The 26792-nt window shown below is 49.8% G+C and overlaps 1 protein-coding gene across 1 annotated transcript in view; it reads left to right on the top strand.

Annotated features, from left to right (window-relative positions):
- The window catches only part of EEF2K (eukaryotic elongation factor 2 kinase), an 85088-nt gene that overhangs the window by 41453 nt on the left and 16843 nt on the right, over positions 1–26792 (top strand). The window contains exons 3-15 of the mRNA XM_025371195.1: positions 1732–1832; positions 5772–5832; positions 7671–7708; positions 8169–8340; positions 13770–13919; positions 14289–14421; positions 14679–14806; positions 15531–15732; positions 17536–17603; positions 20359–20436; positions 22086–22148; positions 23651–23785; positions 23949–24137. Of these exons, the coding sequence (XP_025226980.1) occupies positions 1732–1832; positions 5772–5832; positions 7671–7708; positions 8169–8340; positions 13770–13919; positions 14289–14421; positions 14679–14806; positions 15531–15732; positions 17536–17603; positions 20359–20436; positions 22086–22148; positions 23651–23785; positions 23949–24137 (1518 nt within the window). The remainder of the gene's footprint in view (positions 1–1731; positions 1833–5771; positions 5833–7670; positions 7709–8168; positions 8341–13769; positions 13920–14288; positions 14422–14678; positions 14807–15530; positions 15733–17535; positions 17604–20358; positions 20437–22085; positions 22149–23650; positions 23786–23948; positions 24138–26792) is intronic.

Raw genomic sequence — 26792 nt, 5'->3', positions numbered from 1 at the left:
AGTTCAAGACCAGCCTGGGCAATATGGTGAGACCCTATCTCTACAGATAATTAAAACATTAACCGGGTATGGTGGCTCAGCCTGGAGTCCCAGCTATTCAGGAGGCTGAGGTGAGAGGATCACCTGAGCCATGATCATGCCACTTCACTCTGGCCTGGGTACAAGGTGAGACCCTGTCTCTTAAAAAAAAAAAAAAAAATTTAAAGGCAACATATCTTTGGCATGGTTCTAATATGCTCTGAGCTTAGAAATGTATGTTATCTGCAAATTACATATAGGCCAGTAAAATGGGATGTTATACAATATTTATTATAAAAAGAGATCATTGGGTCTGGTAGGGTCAAGAATTTTCACCAGAGATGCAGCCTTTTTTTTTTTTTTTTTTTTTCTGAGACAGGGTCTCCCTCTGTCACCCAAGCTAGAGTGCAATGGTGCAATCTTGGCTCACTACAACCTCTGCCTCCTGGGTTCAAGCAATTCTCCTCCCTCAGCCTCCTAAGTAGCTGGGATTACAAGCATGCGCCACCATGCCCAGCTAATTTTTGTGTTTTTAGTAGAGACAAGGTTTCACCATGTTGGCCAGGCTGGTCTCAAACTCCTGACCTCAGGTAATCCACCTGCCTCGGCCTCCCAAAATGCTGGGATTACAGGCATGAGCCACTGCACCCAGCCTAGAAAAGTTTTATACCCCCTGATGGTGTGTGAGGATACCCATTCCCTGATACCCAGGCCTGCACGAGCTAAAATGTTTCATCTCATTAAAATAATTGCCAACCTGCTGTAATCCCAGCACTTTGGGAGGCCGAGGTGGGTGGATCACTTGAGGTCAGGAGTTTGACACCAGCCTGGCCAACATGATGAAGCCCCGTCTCTACCAAAAAGTACAAAAATTAGCCAGGTGTAGTGGTGTGCACCTGTAAGTCTAGCTATTCAGGAGGCTGAGGTGGGAGAATTGCTTGAATCCGGGAGGCAGAGGTTGCAGCGAGCCGAGATTGCACCACTGCACTCCAGCCTGGGTGACAGAATAAGACCCTGTCTCAAAAAAAAAAAAAAAAAAAGTCCAGGCACAGTGGCTCATGCCTGTAATTTCAGCACTTTGGGAGGGCAAGGTGCAGGGATCACTTGAGGTCAGGAGTTTGAGACCAGTCTGGCCAACATGGTGAAACCTTATCTCTATCCAAAAATGCAAAAGGTAGCCAGGTGTGGTGGTGCGTGCCTATAATCCCAGCTACTTGGGAAGCTGAGGCATGAGAACCGCTTGAACCCGGGAGGTGGAGGTTGCAGTGAGCCAAGATCACGCCACTGCACTCCAGCCTGGGTGACAGAGTGAGACTCTGTTTCTATATATATATGTTATTTTCTCTGTCTCTCTCTCTCTCTATATATATAGTGTGTGTATGTATATATATTCTATATAATATATATTTTGTGTGTGTGTGTATATATATATATAATGAAATGTTTGCCAACCTGAATGGGGGAATGGTACCCTATTTTCATTCTCAACTCATTGATTCCAAGTGTTGTGTAGTTAAGATGTGCCATGTCTGCCGACAGGGAGGCTGTGCCTGTGAGTGCAGAGAAGCCCGAAAGGCTACTAGACAGGAGTCTCTCTCTGTCCTGATACTGTCTGCCTCTCCAGAGGAATTAACAGGGCAGGAAGAGTCTGCACTGTCCCCAAAGTCCCTGACCTGGGCCTGATGTTCCTACCTTCCCCTTTGCCTTCCACAGGAAGCCTGGAAGCACGCAATCGAGAAGGCCAAGCACATGCCCGACCCCTGGGCTGAGTTCCACCTAGAAGACATTGCCACCGAGCGTGCTACTCGACACAGGTCAGCAGCTTGTGCGGGGTCTCGAAGAGTCCTGGGGGCTACACGTCCAGCTTCTGCTCCCAATCAGTGAGGCCTAAGTACTCTTGGGGGTCAGGGGAAGGGAGTAATCATAACAGCAGCTAATATTGGAGTGCTAATGCGTGCTTAAGGCCCGGTGCATTGCCTCACTGAATCCTTCCCGTGGTTCTCACAAGGTACCTATTAGACAGGCTAGACTGAGCTAGTTTTTTTAAATTGTTGCAGATCTCCGGCCGGGTGCGGTGGCTCTCACCTGTAACCCCAGCACTTTGGGAGGCTGAGATGGGCAGATCACTTGAGGTCAGGAGTTCAAGACCAGCCTGGCCAACATGGTGAAACCCCATCTCTACTAAAAATACAAAAATTAGCCGTAGCCAAGCGTGGTGGCTGGCGCCTGTAATCCCAGCTGCTCAGGAGGCTGAGGCAGGAGAATCACTTGAACCTGGGAAGTGGAGGTTGCAGTGAGCTGATATAGCACTGCTGCACTCCAGCCTGGGCATCAGAGTAACACTCCATCTCAAAAATAAAGTAAAATTGTTGCAAATCTCTAAAACATTTTCCAATATATTGATTGAAGAAAGTCCACTTATAAGTAGACCCATGCACTTCAAACCCATGTCATTCAAGAGTCAACTGTACTTGCCCCGGGCCGGTGCCAACTATGCAGTTCTGGAGCGTTTTCCTCCCTCTGAGCCTAGGGGAGGTTAACCTGCCAGGCCTCTGCTTGTTTTTCCTGGTGGAGGCGTCAGACTGTGGGAAACCTGTTCTCACCAAGGGTGGGGTGTTCTGGAGTCTGCCCTGGCTGAGAGGTGCGCCAAGGGAAGCCTCCAACTAGAGCTAAGAACACCTCAGCCCGGAGGGAGGTTTCAAACTTTAGGAATCCATTGAGCTGAGGAGATTTCCACCAGGCAAACTTGTATGAGGCCTGGCCAGGCCCAGGGGCTGATTTACTCTGGGAAAGGAGAGATGAAAATGTTCCCGGAACCCTCTCCAAGCTCCGTCTGCCTTAGGTATGCACCTATCTGTGGCAAAAGCACACTTAATTTCACCTACTGTATCCTCACAACACAGAATGCTTCTCTGAGCTCAAAATGTGTGGGGGTTTCTCCCTGCCCACAAGCAAGCAGTCAAATCTGCAGTGGATACCAGCAGATGTGCCTCTATTTCTCTTCCTCTAATGGAAGGAATTAGAGGAGTTTTGAATTGGGTATCCTATGATGCAATTCGACTCTGACACCATCTACCTGGAGATAGCATCAGATTCCACAGGTCGAAGGCTCAGTCCTCCAAGACCGTCCCCGACTTTCACTGCTGATCGCAAGCCACAAGTGGTTTCACCTGTGCTTCTGATGAGCTATAAATCAGGGTTCCCATGACCCCCCCCTCCTTGAGTTTGATTAACTTGCTGGAGCAGCTCACAGAACTCAGGGAAACACTCATATTTACTGGTTTATTATAAAGGATGTTACAAAGGGTACAGAAGAAGACTGGGCATGGTGGCTCATGCCTGTAATCCCAGCACTTTGGGAGGCCGAGGTGAGCGGATCACTTAAGGTCAGGAGTTCGAGACCAGCCTGACCAACATGGTGAAACCCGTCTCTTCTAAAAATACAAAAATTTAGCCAGGCGTGGTGGTGGGTGGCTGTAATCCCAGCTACTTAGGAGGCTGAGGCAGGAGACTTGCTTGAACCCTGGGAGACAGAGGTTGCAGTGAGCTGAGATCGCGCCACTACACTCCAGCCTGGGTGACAGAGTGAGACTCAGTCTCAAAAAAAAAAAAGACATCACTTTGGAGATTCCAAGGACTTTCAGAGTTGCATGCCAGGAAATGGAGTCTAAAACAAAATGTATATTTACCATCACACAACCTGGTATTGGGGCTCAGAAAATGATACCCCAAAGTGAAGGCTTCAGAAACAGCCTTTCTTTGACCTTCTCCTGCCCTCCTGTCTCTCACCCCTCATTGTTCCCTTAAGAAGCCATAGAAACTAGAATTGGCCGGGCGCGATGGCTCACGCCTGTAATCCCAACACTTTGGGAGGCTGAGGTGGGCGGATCACGAGATCAGGAGTTTGAGACCAGCCTGGCTAATATGGTGAAACCCTGTCTCTACTAAAAATACAAAAATTAGTCTTGCATGGTGGCACGCGCCTGTAATCCCAGCTACTCGGGAGGCTGAGGCAGGAGAATTGCTTGAACCCAGGAGACAGGTTGCAGTGAGCTGAGTTTGCCCCACTGAGCTGCAGCCTGGGCAACAGAGTGAGACTCCATCTCAAAAAAAAAAAAAACAAGAATTGCCTTTCCCCACTACCGGCCATAGAAACTAGAACCCCTTTTCCCCAAAGCCAGCCATAAAACTTAAAAATATTACTCTAGGCCAGGTGCAGTGGCTCACGCCTATAATCCCAGCACTTTGGGAGACCAAGGCTGGTGGATCACTTGAGGCCAGGAGTTCAAGATCAGCCTGGCCAACATGGTGAAACCCCTTCTCTACAAAAATACAAAAAAAAAAAAATTAGCCGGGTATGGTGGCAGGCACGTCTGTAATCCCAGCTACTCGGAAGGCTTGAAGCAGGAGAATTGCTTGAACCAAGAAGCGGAGTTTGCGGTGAGCCAAGATTGCTCCACTGTACTCCAGCCTGGCTGACGGGGAGATTCTGTGTCAAAATTTTAAAAAATTCTCTAACCTTACACGAACTTTCTGTGCAATAGCTGACCATAAATAGATTATGGAATGAGATCCTCATTCCAAAGGAGTCCTACCCCATACCCAAGAGAAGCAAATGCTGTAACAGAGCGGCCAAGAAGAATCAGAACAAGCCTTGCTGGCCCACTCAGTCTGTTACCATTAGCTCATTTCCTTTTTGCCCAATCACATTGCTCCACGCCATCCCTGCTTCACTGAACCTCAGCATAAAATCGGATCAGTTCCTCTGTATCTTTGAGTATTCATTCTGAAGGCTTCCATGTCACATAAAACTGGGCTGTTGTCCATGACCCTTATGATGGGGAGGAAAGAGATCACTCCTTTCTACCCCTACACCTACAACCCTTCTCCTGTCTAGACTCAGAGATGGAACCCTTACCCACCACTGTGTGCCCAGCTGCCTGGCAAGATTGAGGGCACCACCACCACCTTCCCTCCCTGGGCCATGCCATTCATTACAGAGACCAGTTATGATCAGGATATTATTTATTCAGTCATTCATCCACCTTGTGTATTTATTTTTATTTTTATTTTTTATTTATTGAGACAGAATCTCACTCTGTCACCCAGGCTGGAGTGCAATGGCACGATCTCGGCTCACTGCAACCTCTGCTTCCTGGGTTCAAGCGATTCTCCTGCCTCAGCCTCCTGAGTAGCTGGGATTACAGGCATGCGCCACCACGCTTGGCTAACTGTATTTTTAGTAGAGATGCAGTTTCACCATGTTGGTCAGGCTGGTCTCGAACTCCTAACCTTGTGATCCACTTGCCCCAGTCTCCCAAAGTGCTGGGAATACAGGCGTGAGCCACCGGGCCCGGGTATGTGTATTTATTAAGCATCCATACACACCAGGTCCTGGATGACCAAGACAGACATGGGTCTGCTTTTGTGGGGTTACAGTCCATTGGGGGCCCCAGATGCAGAACAAGCCAGTAAGCAGCACAGCAGTGAGAGCTGGGGATATGGAAATGGGGGACATGGTAGAGAGGGAGCAGTGGGTTTGAGGAAAGGATCGGAGACCGGTGTGTTGGGACTTGGGAAGGAGGGACAGTGTTTCCAACCCAACCCAGAAGGTTGGGTGGGCTGTGAGCCAAGGTGGAGAGTGGGTTGGTTCTGAGGCCCATGGGGAGCCCAGAAGGGTCTTTGGCCTTTAGCCAGTGAGAAACAGGACCGTGTGATGGACACTGTGCCCTGGGGTGGGTGGGTCTCTGCAGGTACAACGCTGTCACCGGGGAATGGCTGGATGATGAAGTTCTGATCAAGATGGCATCTCAGGTGAGCAGGGCCTTGGGCTGAGCAAAAAGTTTCTGCAGCTGACTTTGGTCTGTGCGCCCCTCTCTCCCACTCCCACTTTGTTTAATTTTTGTAACTTCGGGGGATTCTATGTTATTATTTATTTATTGGTTGCAACCAGCATTTTTTTTTTTTTTTTTTTTTTTTGAGGCCGGGTCTCTATTACCCAGAAGCACAGTGGCACGATCACAGGTCACTGCAGCCTTGACCTTCTGGGCTCAAGCCATCCTCCAACCTTAGCCTCCCCAGTAGCTGGGACCACAAGTACACACCACCACGCCTGGCTAATTTTTTAATTTTTTAATTTTTTCATAGAGACGTGGGTTTCACTATGCTGCCCAGGCTGGTCTCAAACTCCTGGGCTCAAATGATCCTCCTGCCTCGGCCTCCCAAAGTGCTGGGATTATAGGCATGAGCCACCACACCAGGCCACAGCCAACCTTTTGAAGGAAAAAAAAGATAAAAGACTAGAAAATAGAGTATTTCCTGCATATTGAGGTTAGGATTGCTTTGTGAAGCTTTGTTTTAGTGTAATATACAATATACACAGAAACACAGAAAAGTGTACAGCTCACTGAGTTGTCACAAAATGAGCACACTGCCTTACCAGCAGCCCATATCAACAAACGGAAGGCAACCAGCCTGCCCAAGCCCCTCTCAGTCACTCCCCCCATACCCACAGGGTAAGCACCACTCTGAATCCTATCACCCTAGATTACTTTTGCCTATTTTTTTTTTATTTCAAATAAGTGGGAGCGTAAAACAAGTATTCTTTTTTGGAGATGGGGTCTTGCTCTGCTGCCCAGGCTGGGGTATAGTGGTGCATGATCTTGGCTCACTGCAGCCTTGAACTCCAGGGCTCAAGCAATTCTCCCACCTCAGCCTCCTGAGTAGCTGGGACTACAGGTGTGCACCGTCATACCCAGTCAATTTTTAATTTTTTTTTTTTTTTTTTTTTTTGTGGAAACAGAGTTTTGCTCTTGTTGCCCAGGCTGGAGTGCAGTGGTGTGATCTTGGCTCACTGCAACCTCTGCCTCCAGGGTTCAAGCAATTCTCCTGCCTCAGCCTCCCAAGTAGCTAGGATTACAGGCATGCACCACCACACCCGGCCAATTTTTGTATTTTTAGTAGAGACGGGGTTTCTCCATATTGGTCAGGCTGGCCTCGAACTCCCAACCTCAGGTGATCCACCCACCTCGGCCTCCCAAAGTGCTGGGATTACAGGCATGAGCCACTGTGCCCAGCCTTAAAATTTTTGTAGAGAGGGAGGTCTTGCTATGTTGCCCAGGCTGGTCTTGAACTCCTGGCCTCAAGTGATCCTCCTACCTCAGCCTCCCAAAATTCTGGGATTACAGGCATAAGCCACTGCTCCTGGCGCTGCAGGTGTTCTTTTGGTCAACATGTTGCGTTGGTTTTCGTTGCTGCATGGTATTTCATTGAAGGAATCGACCTGGTTGGTTTTTCCAGTATGTTGTTGCTGGACACGTAGGTTGTCTCCACTTTTTTTCTTCTAAAGTCCGGGCTGTGAAAATGTCCTCTGTGATGCACTGTCCCTCCCCCAACATCCTGCCCCCGTGGGTTCTTCCCCTCAGCTGGGATGGAGGAATGGGGGGTCCTTGTCATCTCGGCAGCCTCTGGGTTGGAAGGCCTCTATGACTCTGGTGCTGAGACATAGGAGGGAGATCCCCGGAAATTTCAGGATTGAGAAGAGGCCCAGGGCACCCCTTTGATGGGTGCCATGCAAGGGGAGCACCTCCTGTCTTAGGGTCCCTTTTGGGTGGGGCATGGGGACTGATAACACTCTATGTGGTGTCTTTCAGCCCTTCGGCCGAGGAGCAATGAGGGAGTGCTTCCGGACGTAAGTGACTCAGCCTGACTCTTGGGGCCCTGCCCAGAGTCCCCCCAGGCTCCTCAGAGCTGAGGCATTGGGACATTTGCAGCCAAGGAATGGAGCCAGGGTCCCCTATGCCTTCTTGTAGCCCAGGTTCCTCTCCATCTGGTCTCCCTCGGGCCGCACGTTGGGCCTGGCTGTGAAGATGGGCTCAGGAGGAATAGGGAGCACCCCACTCACCTCTGTCCTGGTGTTGGGAGGTCAAGGGAAATGGGATAGGAGACCTTTAACAGTGACCTTTAATCCCCCCGTCCCAACTCTTTGAAGATGCAGAGGGGTGGGGAAGTCCTTCCTAGCTCCTGCATTTTGTTCCTGCCGCCAGCCACCCATCCAGGTCAGACAAGGTCTTGCTGTCCTGAGGACCAGGGCTGTATCCCTGGTGAACCCCAGAGTACCCAGGTAGGCCCCCTGCTGCCTCTCCCCACAGGAAGAAGCTCTCCAACTTCCTGCACGCCCAGCAGTGGAAGGGAGCCTCCAACTACGTGGCGAAGCGCTACATAGAGCCGGTAGACCGGGATGTGTACTTTGAGGACGTGCGTCTACAGATGGAGGCCAAGCTCTGGGGGGAGGAGTATAATCGGCACAAGCCCCCAAAGCAGGTGCGTGGCCCCGCTACCTGCCCCCTTTCCATGCCAGGGCAGCTGTGCACAGTGTCTAGGGGGCCATGGTGGGTCCCTCTTTCATCTTCTTTTTTTTTTTTTGAGATGAAGTCTTGCTCTGTCACCCACCACCACCACCAAGGCTGGAGTGCAGTGGTGTGATCTTGGCTCACTGCCATCTCCTGGGTTCAAGTGATTCTCCTGCCTCAGCCTCCTGAGTAGCTGGGATTACAGGTGCCTGCCACCATGCCTGGCTAATTTTTGTATTTTTAGTAGAGATGGGGTTTCACCATGTTGGCCAGGCTGGTCTCAAACTCCTGACCTCAAGCGATCTGCCTGCCTCAGCCTCCCAAAGTGCTGGGATTACAGGTGTGAGCCGCCATACCTGACCTCTTTCACCTTCTTCATAGTAGCTAATAACAACCACTGTTTACTGAGTGTGATGAACCAAGTCATTTATTTTATTTTATTTTTTTTTTGAGACAGGATCTTTCTTTATTGCCCAGGCCAGAGTGCAGTGGCATGATTACAACTCACTGCAGCCTCAACCTGCTGGACTCAAACAATCCTCCCAGCTCCACCTCCTGAGTAGCTGCAACTACAGGGGCATGCAACCACGCCTAGCTAATTTTTGTATTTTCTGTAGAGAAAGGGTTTTGCCATGTTGCCCAGGCTGGTCTCAAACTCCTGGCCTCAAGCAATCCACCCACCTTGGCCTCCCAAAGGGCTGGGATTACAGGCATGAGCCATTGCACCTGTTCCAAAGTCATTTATTCCTAAAAACAGCTCTGAGGTTGGAACGTTTTATCCTCAATTACAGATGGGATCTATTAGTCAGGATTTGTGTTTGCAAATGACAAACCCACTCAAACTGCTTAATCGAAAAAGAGAATTCATTGCCTTATGTAACTGAAAAATAATGCTGGCCACAGGCATGGCTGGATTCAGGATTAAAGTGAGGTTGTCAGAATCTTCCTCCATCTCTGACCTGGGTGTCCTTCTGGGTTGGTGTCATTCTCAGGCAGCTTCTGCACTTGTGGTAGCACTTTGGCCCCCAGCAGGCCCAAGTTCTTGTTAGAATGACAAAACTTATTTTCCCAGAAGTTCCAATAAAAGTCCCAGAGCTGGGTTTCATTGGCTCTGATTAGGTCAGATCCCTATTGCCGAACCAATCACAGTGGCCAACGGGTGGGAATATGCAGACTGGGCACACCCTAGCCATGTGCCTGCCCTTAGAGCTAGGAATGTAGGTGTTCCACCCAGACCACAGGGACTGAGACTGGAAAAGGTGAGATTCCCAAGAAAAAGCAGAAGAAAGAGCTGGTAATGTATATTAGTCCGTTTTCACACTGCTGATAAAGACATATCCAAGACTGGGTAATTTATAAAAGAAAAAGAGGTTTAATGGACTCACAGTTCCACACAACTAGGGAGGACTCACAATCACAGTGGAAGGCAAAAGGCACATCTTACCTGGTGGCAGACAAGAGAGATTGAGGACCAAGCAAAAGGGGTTTCCCCTTATAAAACCATCAGATCTCGTGAGACTTATTCACTATTGTGAGAACAGTATGGAGGAACCACCCCATGATTCAATTATCTCCTACCAGGTCCCTCCCACAACACCAGGGAATTATGGGAGCTACAATTCAAGATGAGCTTTGGGTGGGGACACAGCCAAACCGTGTCAGATTGGATACTATGTCCGCTCTTTGGGGACCCCGGGCTCAAAGAGGCTAAATGACTTGCCCAACCAGGCAGAGCTGGAGCCAGGGCTCAAATGCAGGCTTTTCAACCCCCTGCTAGGTTGGCACCTTCATTTGAGTCCCTAGGGTGATGAGTGACTGAGGCCAAGCAGAATTCCCTGTTGCCTTTGGGCATTTGAGGAAGGATCCATGCCTCTGCCCTGCATGAGCCCATAGCTCAGATTTCCCACAGCTTGAGCATCTCCTACGTATAAGGCACAGTCTCCTGGGTGTGCAGGATTTATTGAGCACCTGCTGTTGGCAGGGCCCTTGATGAAGCATACTTGGGACAGGCACAAGAAGCCACAGTCCCCACCTTGGGGGGCTCTAGCTTCCTCTGCAATTCGCGGCCCTCCAGCCTGGCCTCCTTTCTCTTCCTCCACAAGCTTGTTCCTGCCCCAAAACCTTGGCCCTGGCTGTGGGCTTGGCTGGCATCTCGTGTCACCGTGATGCTTGCATGTCTAGCTCCTTGTAGTTCAGGTCTCAGATCCTGTGTCACCTCAGCCAGCCCATCTCAGACCACCCTGAGAAGCGGTCCCTCTACCCCAGTCACCTCTGCCACATCATTCTGGGGTTTTTTTTTTTCTGTTCTTTGGAGCAGTTAGTGTGCCATTCATTTAGTTAGTATTTTAGGTGCTTCTCTCCCCTAAAGGCAGAGATTTTATTTTATGTTGTTCACTGCTGTCTCCTAGCGCCTAGGTGTCCAGTAAATAATAATGTGGTAGGCCGGGCGCAGTGGCTCATGCCTGTAATCCCAGTACTTTGGGAGGCTGAGATGGGCGGCTCACCTGAGGTCAGGAGTTTGAGACTAGCCTGGCCAACATGGTGAAACACCCATCTCTATTAAAAATACAAAATTAGCCAGGCGTGGTGGTGCATGCCTGTAATCCTAGCTACTTGGGAGGCTGAGGCAGGAGAATCACTTGAACATGAGAGGCAGAGGCTGCAGTGAGCCGAGATTGGGCCACTGCACTCCAGCCTGGGTGACAGAGCAAGACTCCATCCCCAAATAGTAGTAGTAGTAGTAGTAGTAGTAGTAGTAGTAGTAGTAGTAGTAATAATGTGGTTGACTTAAGGGAGGGAGAAGGACGTGGTTGTTTGAGGAGGTCCTGGCTGTCCACCGTGGCTGTGCCACTGCCCCCGCCCAGGGAGCCCTCTGGCCGAGCAGGTGGCCCTGCTGTAAGTTTCCTCGTAGGGATGGAACCAGCCTTTGGGGCAGAACCCTCTGAGAACTGCCCTCCCTGCCTTCCCCTCAGGCCGGTTCTCAGAACCAACTGAGTCCTCGTTTGAGACAAGTTCTCACCTCTCAGATCAGGATCCCTTCAGCCTCTGCAGCTGTTGTCTGCATGTCTGGTGACCCACTCTCCGCGGATGGTCTTTTCCTTGGGAAACCTGGACCTAATCCTCCCAGGAAGTGGCATTGAGGGGGACATGGGGACCAAGGATGAGTCCTTGTGTAACAGGGCAAGAGGTGCAAGCTACAGTCCCTAATCTCCCCTACTCCACTTTACAAACCATATGCACTCTTTATACATTTTCTTCTGTGTACAAAATTAAACATAGACTTTGTAAAAAAAAAAAAAAAAAAAAGCGAGGAATGTCAAAGTTCCCTATAATTTCCCATTGCAGGGAGAAAACTGTTTAGAGGTTGGTTTATATTTCTGCTGTTTAGAGGTTGGTTTATATTTCTCTAGAATTGTAGCTCCTGATAAAAATAAAATGAGTGGCCAGGCACAGTGGCTCACACCTGTAATCTCAGTACTTTGGGAGGTCCAGGGGGGTGGATCACTTGAGGTCAGGAGTTCAAGACCAGCCTGGCCAACATGGTAAAACCTGTCTCTACTAAAAATACAACAATTAGCCAGGCATGATGGCGGGTGCTTGTAGTCCCAGCTACTCAAGAGGCTGAGACAGAGGAATTGCTTGAACCTAGGAGGCAGAGGTTGCAGTGAGCCAAGATTGTGCTACTGTACTCTAGCCTGGGCAACAGAGTGAGACTCTGTCTCAATAAAATAAAAAATAAAAGCAAACATTGCCTGGCTCCTTTTTGCATCAATAACTTTAATTTACAGATTGAGTCTGAGACCCTGTTTATGCAGGTAAGGAAACTGAGGCACAGAGAGGTGAAATTCAGAAATGTGCTCAAATTCACAGTATTACAGTAAGGCATAGTCTGAGTTGCCTAGCAAACAGACCCACAATATGTGCAGACACAAAATGGTTTCTTTTTCACTTGTGTGGAGGTCTTGCATTGGTGGGTGGCTTGGGGTAGGCTGTTGCCTCATCTCCTTGAAGCCATCTAGAGACCTGGTTCCTTTGGTCTTTTTTCTCTGCCATCCCCTCAGGGGTTTGCCGTGACCACATAATCAGTTCTGGCTCCCAAGCAGAGTCCACCTTACAGGGCAGGCTGGAGTTACATCATCACAATGCTCACTTCCCATTGGCTGGGCACAGTCATGTGGCCACACTTAGCTGCAAGGGAAGCTTAGCAATATCGTCCCTAGTGGGTGGCTGTGTACCCTTTTAAACCTCAAAGGAAAACAGAGCTGAGCACAATGGCTGCAGCTTGTGATCCTAATACTCTGGGAGGATGCTGGAAGGCAAAAGGATTGCTTGAGGCCAGTTCAAGACCAGCCTAGGCAGCATAGTGAGACCTCGTCTCTATAAAAAAAAAAATTTAGATATGAGCCACGTGTAGTGACACACGCCTGTAGTCCTAGCTTCTTGGGAGGCTGAGGTGGGAGGATCACTTGAGCCCAGAAGTTCGAGGCTGTAATGAGCCATGATTATGACACTGCACTCCAGCCTGAGCGACAGAGTGAGACCCTGTCTCTAAAATAAAATTTTTTTTTTTTTCCAGGCAGAGTCTCACTCTGTCACCCAGGCTGGAGTGCAGTGACGTGATCTTGGCTCACTGTAACTTCCGCCTCCTGGGTTAAAGTGATTCTCCTGCCTCAACACCCTGAGTAGCTAGTATTACAGGCACATGCAAGCACGCCCAGCTAGTTTTTTAATTTTTATTTTATTTATTTATTTATTTATTTATTTTTGAGATGGAGTTTTGCTCTTGTTGCCCAGGACTGGAGTACAGTGGTGCAATCTTGACTCACTGCAACCTCCACCTCCCAGGTTCAAGCAATCCTCCTGCCTCAGCCTCCCAAATAGTTGGGATTACAGGCATGTGCCACCATGCCTGGCTAATTTTGTATTTTTGGTAGAGACAGGGTTTCACCATGTTGGCCACAGTTGGTCTCGAACTCCTGGCCTCAGGTGATCCACCCACCTCAGCCTCCCAAAGTGCTGGGATTACAGGTGTGAGCCACCACACCCAGCCTTAGTTTTTGTACTTTTAGTAGAGGCAGGATTTCACCATGTTGACCAGGCTGTTCTCAAACTCCTAACCTCAAGTGATTCACCTGCCTCGGCTTCCCAAGGTGCTGGGATTACAGATGTAAGCCACCGTGCCCAGCCTAAAAATATATATTTTTTAATTAAAAAAAAATGAAAGGAAAAGAGGAGATTAGATTCTGGGCATCACCAGGAGCTCTGGCAATAGAGAGCTAGTAAGTGATGGAGCCAGGATCTGAGCCCACGCAGGCGAGTTCCTCTCAGCCCTCCCCTTGCCATTTCTCAGAGGAGGTGTGCCTGGGCCCTCCCGCCTGAGCCCACTCCCCATCCCACCAGGTGGACATCATGCAGATGTGCATCATCGAGCTGAGGGACAGACCGGGCAAGCCCCTCTTCCACCTGGAGCACTACATCGAGGGCAAGTACATCAAGTACAATTCCAACTCTGGCTTTGTCCGTGATGACAACATCCGCCTGACGCCGCAGGTAAGGCCCGGGCTCACCACCACCCTCTGCCCACCACAGCCCTTGGGGTGAGATCCTGGCCAGGCTCAGCCCCTAAAGAGGAAGGTCCCTGTGGGCTTGGAGTCTCACTCCCAGAGAAGCCTCTTGGAACATTCAGAAGGAGACTGTAACGAGACACCCGTCACCCCATGATAGCTTCTGTCACCTAAGATGGCCACAGGACCTGCAGCTCAAGGTCCCTGCCCAACTGAAGAGGCCTTTTTCCTTTGTCTTTTCCTCTATATAACTCCTTGCAGAGAAAGCCCCTCAGCATGGGCAGAGGCGTGGCCAGTGCCTGCACAGCCTTCAGCCTGTCTCTTGACATCTCATTTTCCTTCCTGTGCCCCGTAGGCTTTCAGTCACTTCACGTTTGAGCGTTCCGGCCATCAGCTGATAGTGGTGGACATCCAGGGAGTTGGGGATCTCTACACTGACCCACAGATCCACACAGAGACGGGCACTGACTTTGGAGACGGCAACCTAGGTAGGTGGGGAAAGCCGGACTGTTTCCGCAGAAACCACGCTCCCTGCTAAAACCTCTGAGCTCTTTGTACAGCCCAGGAAACAGGCTGAGACATTGTATGCGCTTTTTCAAGATCATGGAGACGGGAGCCTGGATGGCTGATGCCTCCCAGCTTGGCACGTTTTATACCTGCCCTGGCCATGTGTATGAGGCCCACCACTGCCTGTCCCCCGTCACAGAGCAAAGCAACACTCCAGACACCCCCGCTCTGTCCACAGGTGTCCGTGGGATGGCGCTCTTCTTCTACTCTCATGCCTGCAACCGGATTTGCGAGAGCATGGGCCTTGCTCCCTTTGACCTCTCGCCCCGAGAGAGGGACGCGGTGAATCAGAACACCAAGCTGCTGGTGGGTGCCCAGTATGACCCTGCTTGGCCTGGCAGGCCCTTCTGCTACCCGCAAAGCAAGCCCTGCTCCCCTATGTGGTGACAGCCAGGTCAAGCAGTGCTTAACTGACGAATACCAGGCTGGAAGCATCTGTCCCACCCATGCCCCAGCCCGTCCTCTCCAGCTCGGTGCACAAAGTCCTCCTGAGTGTCCTTACAGTAGAGCAGCTGGTATCTGCTTAGGTTGGGCCCATTTTTTTTTTACCAGAGTGAAGGGAACAGGCACGTGGAGATAGTGAGAAGGTGTGTGGTGTGTGTGTGTGTTTGTGTGATGTATTAACAAATGACTGAACGAGTCTTAGACCTGGCTCTCCAGGCACCTCACCAAGATAACTCCTATCCCTCCCATTGCTACTTGGACCAGAGACAAGAGAATGCTGCAAAGACCAGCTTGGGATGCTGGACATAGAGTGGGATACTTTCTCCAGCTCTGGGCTGTGGAATGTGGTCAGTGCTTTAGGGGATGCTGGCAGGTCCTCTGAGCCTCTGTTCCAGATGCCCTTTCTTGGCCTTAGGTTTAATCCCCTACTGCTTTTTTATTTTTTAAGACAATGTATCAGCTACTAAACAGGCATGTTTAGGAGCTGTGGGTGAAGGGGTTTCAGGGCTAGAAGGAACAACAGGAAGAGCCCTTTATTTCCTAGAGGGTGTGTGCGTGACATGAGTATCCCTGTTAATGTCCCCAGCAATCAGCCAAGACCATCTTGAGAGGAACAGAGGAAAAATGTGGGAGCCCCCGAGTAAGGACCCTCTCTGGGAGCCGGCCACCCCTGCTCCGTCCCCTTTCAGAGAACTCTGGAGATGAGAACATGAGCGATGTGACCTTCGACTCTCTCCCTTCTTCCCCATCTTCGGCCACACCACACAGCCAGAAGCTAGACCACCTCCGTGAGTGACGGTTCGGTCCTTAGTCACTGTGATTGGAGGGGACAGGTAGAGCAGAACTAAACTGGCTTTCATTTATGTTAGAAAAATCAGACATGCTAATCAAAAAGGTTCATGGCCCCAGTGATTTTATAGGTGAGTTTCATTGAGTGAACTTCCAAAACAGATCATCCAAGTGCTATAAAAACAACCCCTATTGTAGGAAACAAAGTAACTTTTATCAGTGTGTTTTATGAAACCAGCAAAACTCATACAATAAATTTGACATACCAAAAAAGGAAATTATATCCCAACCTTATTTAAAATTTTTGTGTATAGAGAGAGAACAACAACAACAAAATCTAAATAGATTTTTAAAAAATCTAAATAGATATTAACAAATAAAAATAGTACTATGTTAAAAGGTTCACCTGTCACAGTTAAATAGGGATTTCACAGGAATCTGAGGATTGTTCAATGTTAGAAAAGCTATGAACGTGATATTAATGGGTAAAAGGAGAAAAACAGGATCGTTATTTCTGATGCTGAAAGAACGGAGTTTGCTGATGATTCAGACGAGAGTTTGTAGGAAAGGATAGAGGCAAGACTGACCCCAGGGTGTTGGCCTGAAGAGATGGAAGTCATGTATTCAGGGAAAGTGTAAGCGGAAGCAGACTCAGAGCAGGAGAGCAAGATTTTATTATTTAGTTTTTTAATTTTTCTCATTTTGATACCTTTGGAAGAGAGAAAGATTTTAGTATCAAACATTAAAGAAGCCCTTTACATGTTTCCACTGGAAGGTCTTCAGAATAGTCTGGAACAGGAGTCAACAGACTTTTTTGAAAGGCCAGAGAGTAAATATTTTAAGCTTTGCAGCTCATTCAGTCTCTGTATTTGGAGCATGAAAGCTACCATAAAAAATACTTAAATGGCTGGACGTGGCTGTTTTGCAGTAAAACTCTATAGATGGTGAAATTTAATTTTTGTCATCCATTTAAAAATGTAAACACTGTTCTTACAAACAGTGCCTGTTATAAAAACAGGCAGACAGATTTGACTGTAGAGGACACGAGACAGAGATAGGGAACCCCCAGGAGATGGTTGGTGTTTTTTTGTTTTTGTTTTTTGTTTTTGAGACAGAGTGTCGCTCTGTCACCCAGGCTGGAATGTGGTGGCATGATCTTGGCTCACTGCAACCTCCACCTCCCGAGTTCAAACGATTCTCCTGCCTCAGCCTCCCGAGTAGTTGGGACTACAGGTGCATGCCACCACACCCAGCTAATTTTTGTATTTTTAGTAGAGATGGGGTTTCACTATGTTGGCCAGATTGGTCTCAAACTCCTGACCTCAGGTGATCCACCTGCCTCGACCTCCCAAAGTTCTGGGATTACAGGCGTAAGGCACCACCCCCAGCTGGAGATGGTTGGTTTTGAAGCTGTCCGAGGCCCACTTCTTGAGCCCCAAATATTCAAATGTCTTTTCTTCCTTCACAACTGCATCTTATTGAGGACCAAGCGGTGGCCAGGCACATATGCTGAAAAACACATTACAAGGATAATTGCATTGTGACAACCCTGAGGACACACGTAGGTGGCACCACTTGGCCAGAATCACGCAGCTGGCAAACAGTAGACTTAGAATAAGTTCTCAAGGAAGAACTTTAACCTCCAGGTGCTGATAACATTCTCCTTTTTTGTGCCTTTCTTTAAAGCTTAAAAAAAAAAAAATGGCTTGGTGGCAGGTATGGGCTGCCCTATGCCATGGGTTGGTCTTAATGCATGTTCCAGTAGTGGAACCAGGACATGATGTCTGTTTCTCCCTGCCCAGATTGGCCAGTGTTCAGTGACCTCGATAACATGGCATCCAGAGACCATGATCATCTAGACAACCACCGGGTGAGTGTGAAGGGAGGGAGGCTGCAGGCTTCAGACCCCGGCAGGGGTAGGAGAAGTGGATTCACTCCCAGAGTGAATCTTCAGCTTTGGAGGTGGGCAGCCCAGCCCAGGCACTGCCAGGAAGGCATAGGATGGGGGAATTAGGGAGGATGCAGATGAATGTCAGCCTCCAGCCCAAGGCTGAGCTTTCCTCTGAGAAAAGGTGGGTCCCTTGCAGTTCCCAGAGATGGTTAGGGAAGAGGGACTCCCAATCAGCAACAATGCAATCTTGTAGTAAATGCCAGGCTCAGCCCCAGGTTTGGTTTGACCCCACATGTGTTGGTTGTCCTATAGAGCCCCCATACTGGATCTTAGATGTGTAACACATAGCACAGTAAGCCACGTGTTCTAGCTCTTCACACCTAGCTCTCCCGTTAGATAAACAGAACATTTCCTGCAGCTTTGGGTTGACTTGGTGGTAAGAAACTGAAGGCATCTTATTTGCATTCTCACAAATGTATATTATGGCAAATTATAATACTCTCTATGCTTGTGTGTGTGTTTGAAATATTTCTTAGTAAAATTGGCCAGGCACGGTAGCTCATGCCTATAATCCCAGTAGGTTGGGAGACCAAGGTGGGCAGATCACTTGAGCCCAAGAGTTTGAAACTAGCCTGGGCAATATGATAAGACCCCCATCTCTACAAAAAAATACAAAAATTAGCCAGGCATGGTGGCACTTACCTGTAGTCCCAGCTACTCAGGAGGCTGAGGTAGGAGGATCTCTTGAACCTGGGAGGCAGAGGCTGCAGTAAGCCATCATCACACCACTGCACTCCAGCCTGGGTGACAGAGTGAGATCTTGTCTTAAAAAAAAAAAAAAACTTTTTAGTAGAGGCTGAGCACAGTGGCTCACGCCTGTAATCCCAGCACTTTGGGAGGCCAAGGCGGGTCGATCACTTGAGACAGGAATTTGAAGGCCAGCCTGATCAATATGGCAAAACCCCATCTCTACTAAAAATACAAAAATTAACCGGGTACTACAGGCAGGCGCCTGTAATCCCAGCTACTCAGGAGGCTGAGGCAGGAGAATTTCTTGAACCCAGGAGGCGGAGGTTGCTGTGAGCAGAGATTGCACCACTGCACTCCAACCTGGGCAACAAAGCAAGACTCAGTCTTAGTAGAAGCTGGGTGTGGTGGCTCACACCTGTAATCCCAGCACTATGGGAGGCTGAGGCGGGCAGATTGCTTGAGGCCAGGAGTTTGAGACCAGCCTGGCCAACATGATGAAACCTCATCTCTACAAAAAATATAAAAATTAGCTAGGCATGGTGGCATGTGCCTGTAATCCCAGCTACTTGGGAGGCTGAGGCAAGAGAATTGCTTGAACCTGGGAGGTGGAGGTTGCAGTGAGCTGAGATCCTGCCACTGTACTCCAGCCTGGGCAACAGAGTGAGACCCTGCCCCACCCCCCACCCCCCAACACACACACACAAAAGAAAAACTTCTTACAAAGATAAAGAAGGAAATAAAAATATTCTGTTACTAATCGTGCAGGTGACATGCAGAGAGGGCTATAATTCAGTGTTGGTAGGTACATGGCTGAAGTTTTAGAGATTCTAAATTATACCAGATTCCCTTTCAGAACAGAACTCAGACCTGGGAGAATAAAAAATATGCCCAGCACTTTGGGAGGCCGGGGCGGGCGGATCACGAGGTCAGGAGATGGAGACCATCCTGGCTAACACGGTGAAACCCCGTCTCTACTAAAAATATAAAAATATAAAAAGTTAGCCGAGTGTGGTGGCAGGTGCCTGTAGTCCTAGCTACTCCAGAGGCTGAAGCAGGAGAATGGCATGAACCTGGGAGGCAGAGGTTGCAGTGAGCCGAGATCACGCCACTGCATTCCAGCCTGGGCGACAGAGTGAGACCCCATCTCGAAAAAAACAAAAACAAAAAACAAATGCCCAAGTAGGCCAGGCACGGTGGCTCATGCCTGTAATCCCAACACTTTGCGAGGCCGATGCAGGCGGATTACAAGTTCAGGAGTTCGAGACCAGCCTGGCCAATATGGTGAAACCCCGTCTCTACTAAAAATACAAAAATTAGCCGGGCGTGGTGGCAGACGCCTGTAGTCCCAGCTATTCGGGAGATTAAGACAGGACAATCACTTGAACCCAAGAAGTGGAGGTTGCAGTGAGCTGAGATCGTGCCACTGCACTCCAGCCTGGGTGACAGAACGAGACTCCATCTCAAAAAAAATAAATAAATATGCCCAGGTGACCTGTGTGGTTTTGGTTGAGGGCTTATTTATAGTAAATATTGTTCCCAATGCTATATTTTTGTCCGTGGGTCATGGCCTTTGTTTTTCTGCCTGTGAAATGGGTGAGTCACTCTCAGTAAAGCACTTCCTGTGATCCATACTCTCAGAATGTAACAATGGGTTTCACCCACACAGCCCTTTGATGTAGGGACTATAATGAATCCCATAGCTAAAGACATTGATGCTCAGAGAAGTTAAAACAATGACCCAAGGACTCAGCTGGCAAGAAAGAAAGCCAGGATTTGAGCCCAGGTCGTCTGACTGTAGAGCCCAAGGTCCTTACTGTTACCTTATACTGTTCCCTTGTCACCCAGTCGGCAAGGGACAGCAGGAGCAGGGTGTTAGGTAATGGGACAGAGGGGAGAAAGCCAACGGTTGGGGTGTCCAGATGTCGTAACCATTGCCAGGCGCTCAGGAGACCACTAGGACCCTAAAGCCATCTTCTCTCCACAGGACTCTGAAAATAGTGGGGACAGTGGATACCCCAGTGAGAAGCGGGGTGAGCTGGATGACCCTGAGCCCCGAGAACATGTAAGGAACCCCCAGGAAATGAGACCAGTGTCACCTGTTGCCTCATTTATCCTCCAGGAAAATGAAAACTCCCCTTCTTGGAGGGGGAATATGAGTAGGTCCTGAGAAGATAACAAGTAAATTAATAAAGAGTATTTCAGGCTGGGCACGGTGGCTCATGGCTGTAATCCCAACACTTTGGGAGGCCAAGGTGGGTGGATCACCTGACATCAGGAGTTCGAGACCAGCCTGGCCAACATGGCAAAACCCCATCTGTACTAACAATACAAAAATTAGCCTGGCATGGTGGTGCATGCCTGTAATCCCAGCTACTCAGGAAGCTGAGGCAGGAGAATTGCTTTAACCCAGAAGACGGAGGTTGCAGTGAGCCAAGATCGTGCCACTGCACTCCAGCCTGGGTGACACAGTGAGACTCTGTCTCAAAAATAAAATTAAAAATAAAATAAAATAAAAGAGTATGTCAGATAAAGATAAATGCAAAGGAGAAGATAAAACAGGATCATGTGGACCAGTAATGGGGCAAGTGTGGAGGCTTAGATATAAGGCTAATGATGGCTGACAAATCTTATGGTGAAGTGGGAGGCTGCTGAGCAGAGAGGATCCTGGGTAATAGCTAGACCCACTCATTGGCAGGATCCTGTGAGGCCCCGGGGAGGAGGGTCTTGGAGGTCAGTTTCCTTTGGCAGCCTCCCAGCAGCATCCTGGTGAGGGCGGCCTCAGACAGTATCTGCCACTTAGAGGTGTTACCCTGTGCTGAAATGGAGCGTGCACATCAAGGCCTGTCTTGCTGGGACACCTCTAATCTCAGCTTTATGATTGTGAATAAAGAACATGCTGGCTGGGCGTGGTGGCTCATACCTGTAATCCCAGCACTTTGGGAGGCCAAGGCAGGCAGATCACTTGAGGCCAGAAGTTCGAGACCAGCCTGGCCAACATGGTGAAACCCCGTCTCAACTCAAAAATTAGCTGGGTGCAGTGGTGTACTCCTCTAGTCCCAGCTACTCGGGAGGCTGAGGCATGAGAATCACTTGAGCCTGGGAGGTGGAGGTTGCAGGGAGCCGAGGTCATGCCACTGCACTCCAGCCTGAACCACAGAGTGAGACTTTGTCTCGAAAAAACATAAACAAAAACAAAACAAATCGCAAAACGCAAAATGACTGGGCCTGGTGACTCACACCTGCAATTCTGGCACTTTGAGAAGGCACTGTAAGAGGACTGCTTGAACCTGGGGAGTTTGAGGCAGCAGTGAGCTTTGATTGCACCACTGCACTCCTGCCTGGGCAACAGAGCAAGGCCCATGTCTAAATTAAAATATAAACTAAACACGCAGTAGGACGGGAGCCTGTTACCCCAGTGGCTTTGTGCTGGGATCCTGCGCCATCAAGTCAGTTCCACCTGCTCACACAGGGAGGGGGACAGTGAGGCTGTGGCTGCACCAGCATGTCATCCCTGCCTGTGACCCAGCATTCATTCTGCTTGGCAGAGAAGGGTTCCAGTGTCACCTGGGAACATAGGGCCAATTTTCTGAGATAAGGGTCACCTGCGAGGGCCAGGCTGGTTCCAGGGAGGAGGGCTGGACCAGCTCTCAGGAGAGGTTCCTGGGAAGAAGCCTTGCGCTTTGGATCACTGTAATTTCTTCCTCCGTTCAGGGCCACTCAAACGGTAACCGGAAGTACGAGTCTGACGAAGACAGCCTGGGCAGCTGCGGACGGGTAATGCGCCCCAAGGCACCCTTGTCACCACCGCTTCCCTGCCTCCTCCAGTCTCTGTTGCTGTTTCTTCTGTCTCATATCTCTGCTGCCTGCGCATCTGTCTGGCACATGTGCTAAAGGAAGATTTTGCAAAGCAGCAAATCCCCTGGGCAAATGCTCTTTGAACCTCTGCAGGACAGGATGCTGGGGGATTTGTGGGGAGGATTAGAGAAGAACAGGACAGCCCCATCCTGGAGGGGAAATCGCAACAGCTAAGGCTCCTGTCTTAAGCGCCTGCCATGAAGGCGCTTTGCGGTAATCAATTTCCTTCTTGCAATCACCCAGAAAGACAGGCTAATGTTACTCTCATCCCCGTTTTATGTATGAGAAAACCGGGCTCTTAAGCAACTTTCCCTAGGTTACCCTTGCTTGTATGTCTAACAAGCATCAGCACATCTGGGAAAGACCAGCCCTGTGCCCCACCCACCCCTCTAAGTGATTCCCTCACATGCTTTGAACCGCCCACCTTTGAAGCCTTTGCTAAGGCAAGTCTCTCCTACCTGCAAGGTCCTTTATCCCCCTCTGTTATCTCTCTTCAAATCCTACCTGCTGTTCAAGCCTGGACCCCAGGGCCCTTCGTCCAGGAGCCTTCCCTGACCTCCACCACAGGCATGACTCTGGCATCTCCAAGAACACTGATTATTTACCCTGTGGCATTTTGTAGCCAGATTAGGATCTTCTCTGTTAGGTATGGAACAGGGTTGCTCAAGTGAGGCACTATTGGCATTTTGGGCTGAATCGTTCCTTGTTGAGGGGGCTGCCCTGTGCATTGCAAGATGTTTAGCATGCACACGTGCACACACATAGCTGCTTGGCTGTATCCTGCAAGGGCCTTTGGATGGGGCATCTTTGGCCAGGAGAAATGATGTGTTTTTTAAACCCATTTCCTAAAGCACCCTGCTGATGTTGCTCATGTCGTTGTGGTGACTTGCAGAGGAAAGCAAGGGGATTTGCTGGAAAGTCTGAAGTGGGAGTCTTCTGGTGCCTTACATGAGGAGCTGGCAAAGGGGGGTGGTTTAGGGTCAACCCCCCCCAACCAAATCCAGATTGGTAAATGACGGGGAAACGCTTCCTTGAGCTGCTGAAATCTGTTCCACTAGCTCTTGAACGCATGAGCTGATGGAATTTGGATGATTAAAATTGAAACCGTATTAGCCAGGCATGGTGGTATGCACCTGTCGTCCCAGCTACTCGGGAAGCTGAGGCAGAAGAATCGCTTGAACCTGGGAGGTGGAGGTTGCAGTGAGCCAAGATTGTGCCGTTGCACTCCAGCCTGGGCAACAGAGTGAGACTCTGTCTCAAAAAAAAAAAAAAATTTGGAGCCATATATGGCCAATAAACTTTGACATCATGAGGGTTCGCTCTCCCTCTAGCCAGGCTCCTGTGTAGTAGGGGCTGCTGACAGCTGTCATGCTGCGTCCACCCCCAGCCCCTCGCTTCTCTGGCCGGTTCTTTCCCTTCAGGTCTGTGTAGAGAAGTGGAATCTCCTCAACTCCTCCCGCCTCCACCTGCCGAGGGCTTCGGCCGTGGCCCTGGAAGTGCAAAGGCTTAATGCTCTGGACCTCGAAAAGAAAATCGGGAAGTCCATTTTGGGGAAGGTATCGGCGATGCCCATTTTGGAGCCCTGTCTGCACTAACCTGGAGCCCCCCGGCTCCAGCCTCTCCTCTGCTAATCACTTCCTCCTGCAGGCTGGCTGGGCGGTCTTGGGTGCGGCTTTGGCCTGCCAAACAGCCAGGCCGACACTGTAGTCTGTGTGGCAGGTCCATCTGGCCATGGTGCGCTACCACGAGGGTGGGCGCTTCTGCGAGAAGGGCGAGGAGTGGGACCGGGAGTCGGCTGTCTTCCACCTGGAGCACGCGGCCGACCTGGGCGAGCTGGAGGCCATCGTGGGCCTGGGACTCATGTACTCGCAGCTGCCCCATCACATCCTAGCTGACGTCTCTCTGAAGGTGAGCAGGTGGCGGGGACCCAGCTGCAGGTGGGGGTGGGACTTGGTCACCCTGTTGTTCACCTGCCTCCCATCCTGGAAGCCATGCATTCACCTGCCTTCTATCCTGAGGTGTATACATGCCACAAAAATGTCCCAAGCACTGGTTTGGGGGCAGGCCCCTCCAAGTTAGTTGAAACTGGCAGAATCGATCTCTGTCTTTGGAGAGGAAGGGGAAGGTGAGTCACGTTTCCTGGCAATAACAACATAGTGTGATGGGGGAAGCGGAAGACACCAGTGGAAACATGTGAGGAAGGGCTGTAACTGGGGCCTGGAGGGGTTGGTGCAGGCTTCCTGCTCATCAGTTCTGCATGTATCTCTAGTGACTGGGGCCTGGCACTGAGTAGATGCTCGGTACAGATTCGTGGAATGAACTGATATAAGGGATACCTACCTTAGGCCAGAGCGGTGGCTTACACCTGTAATCTCAGCACTTTGGGAGGCCGAGGTGGGTGGATCACATGAGGCCAGGAGATCAAGACCAGCCTGGCCAACACGGTGAAACCCTGCCTCTACCAAAAAATACAAAAATTAGCCGGATGGGGTGGCACGCACCTGTAATCCCACCTACTCGGGAGGCTGAGGTGGGAGAATCTCTTGAACCTCAGACGGAGGTTGTAGTGAGCGGAGATCGCACTACTGCATTCCAGCCTGGGCAACAGAGTGAGATCCTATCTCTAAAAAACAAAAAAGTTGGGGGGATATCTGCTTTAGACCTGAAGGCCCAAAGGGAGTGAGCCAGGCCAAGTGGGGGAGGTGAGCAGCTCAGATAGAAGGAACAGCATGTGCTTAGGCCCAGAGGTGAAGGACAAGGTGCACCCGTGTAGCTAGAGGTGCAGGAGCTGAGGCAGAACTGGAGCTGAAGCAGCAGGGTGTGGACGTGCAGGGAAATTGTGTAGGGGTCTGCTGCTTCTTCTGTCCCTGGTCCGTGAGCAGAGGGAGGAAAGGACTGAATGAACGGGATCTGGCAAGGCCCAGGGAATATGATCATTTTCCAGGAGAAGTTGAGAGGCCCTTGGTGGGCACATCCTCCCAGTATATCTGTTCCCATCCTCCCCATCACGTGGGCCAAAGCTGCGCGTGGACAGGTGGCCTCGGCTCAATGGGGCTGCAGGGCATCAGCTCTCCTCGATGGGTTTGGCTGTGGCCCAGCGGGTAGATGGATCTCAGACTCAAGGGTGGAAAGATACTCCAAAGTCCTTTATTTATTTAGCTTTTTGAATTGGTAATTACATTCATGTGATTAAAAACTTATTTATTTATTGTTTTATTTTTGTTTTTTTGAGACAGAGTCTTGCTTTGTTGCCCAGGCTGGAGTGCAGTGGCACAATCTCGGCTCAGTGCAACCTCCACTTCCCAGGTTCAAGCAATTCTCCTGCCTCAGCCTCCCAAGTAGCTGGGATCATAGGTGCCTGCCACCGCACCCAGCTAATTTTTGTATTTTTAGTAGAGACAAAGTTTTACCATGTTGGCCAGACTGGTCTCGAACTCCTGACCTCAGGTGATCTGCCCACCTTGGCCTCCCAAAATGCTAGGATTACAGGCATGAGCCACCACACCAGACTATTTATTTATTTTAGAGACAGAGTCTCACTCTGTCACCCAAGTTGGAGTGCAGTGGCATGACTGTAGCTCACTGCAGCCTTGACCTCCTGGGTTCAAGTGATCCTCCTGCCTCAGCCTCCGGAGTAGCTCGGACTATAGGCCTGAGCCACCATGCCCAACCAAAACAGTTTTTTTTTTTTTAAATGTATATAAAAAGCTTAGACTGGGTGCAGTGGCTCACACCTGTAAACCTGTAATCCCAGTACTTCGGGAGGCGGAGGTTGGTGGACCACCTCAGGTCAGGAGTTCAAGACTAGCCTACCCAACATGGTGAAACCCTGTCTCTACCAAAAATATAACAGATTAGCCAGGTGTGGCGGCATGTGCCTGTAATCCCAGCTACTCGGGAGGCTGAGGCAGGAGACTCACTTGAATCCGGGAGACAGAGGTTGCAGTGAACAGAGATCACACCACTGCACTCCAGCCTGGGCAACAGAGCGAGGCTCCATCTCAAAAAAAAAAAAAAAAAAGCTTTACAGTGAAAACTCTTCCTCCCACCTTCCCCACATCCTCTCATCCTCTGAATAACAGGTAGCCATCATTGTTACTTATATATAATTCCAGAGTGTATTCACTTCCTAGGATTTCCTTAAGAAATTCCACAAACCAGGCGGCTTATAACAACAGAAATTTGTTCTCTCACAGTTTTGGAAACTAGAAGTCCAGAAATCAAGGTGTCAGTAGAGCCATGCCTTCCTCTGAAGGCTGGAGGGGAGAATCCTTCCTTGTTTCTTCTGGCTTCTGGGGGTTGCTGGCAATCATCAGCGTTCCTTGGCTTGGATCACTGAAATCTCTGTCTCCATCTTCCCCTTGTGTTCTTGTCTCCCTGTTTCTTCTGCTCTTATAAAGACAGCAGTCACATAGGATTTAGGGGCTACCTAACATCCTGCGCAGCCGGGCGCGGTGGCTCAAGCCTGTAATCCCAGCACTTTGGGAGGCCGAGATGGGCGGATCACGAGGTCAGGAGATCGAGACCATCCTGGCTAACACGGTGAAACCCCGTCTCTACTAA

This window comes from Theropithecus gelada, chromosome 20 (assembly GCF_003255815.1).
Source record: "Theropithecus gelada isolate Dixy chromosome 20, Tgel_1.0, whole genome shotgun sequence".
NCBI lineage: Eukaryota > Metazoa > Chordata > Mammalia > Primates > Cercopithecidae > Theropithecus > Theropithecus gelada.
This window is presented reverse-complemented; position numbering and strand designations above follow the sequence as displayed.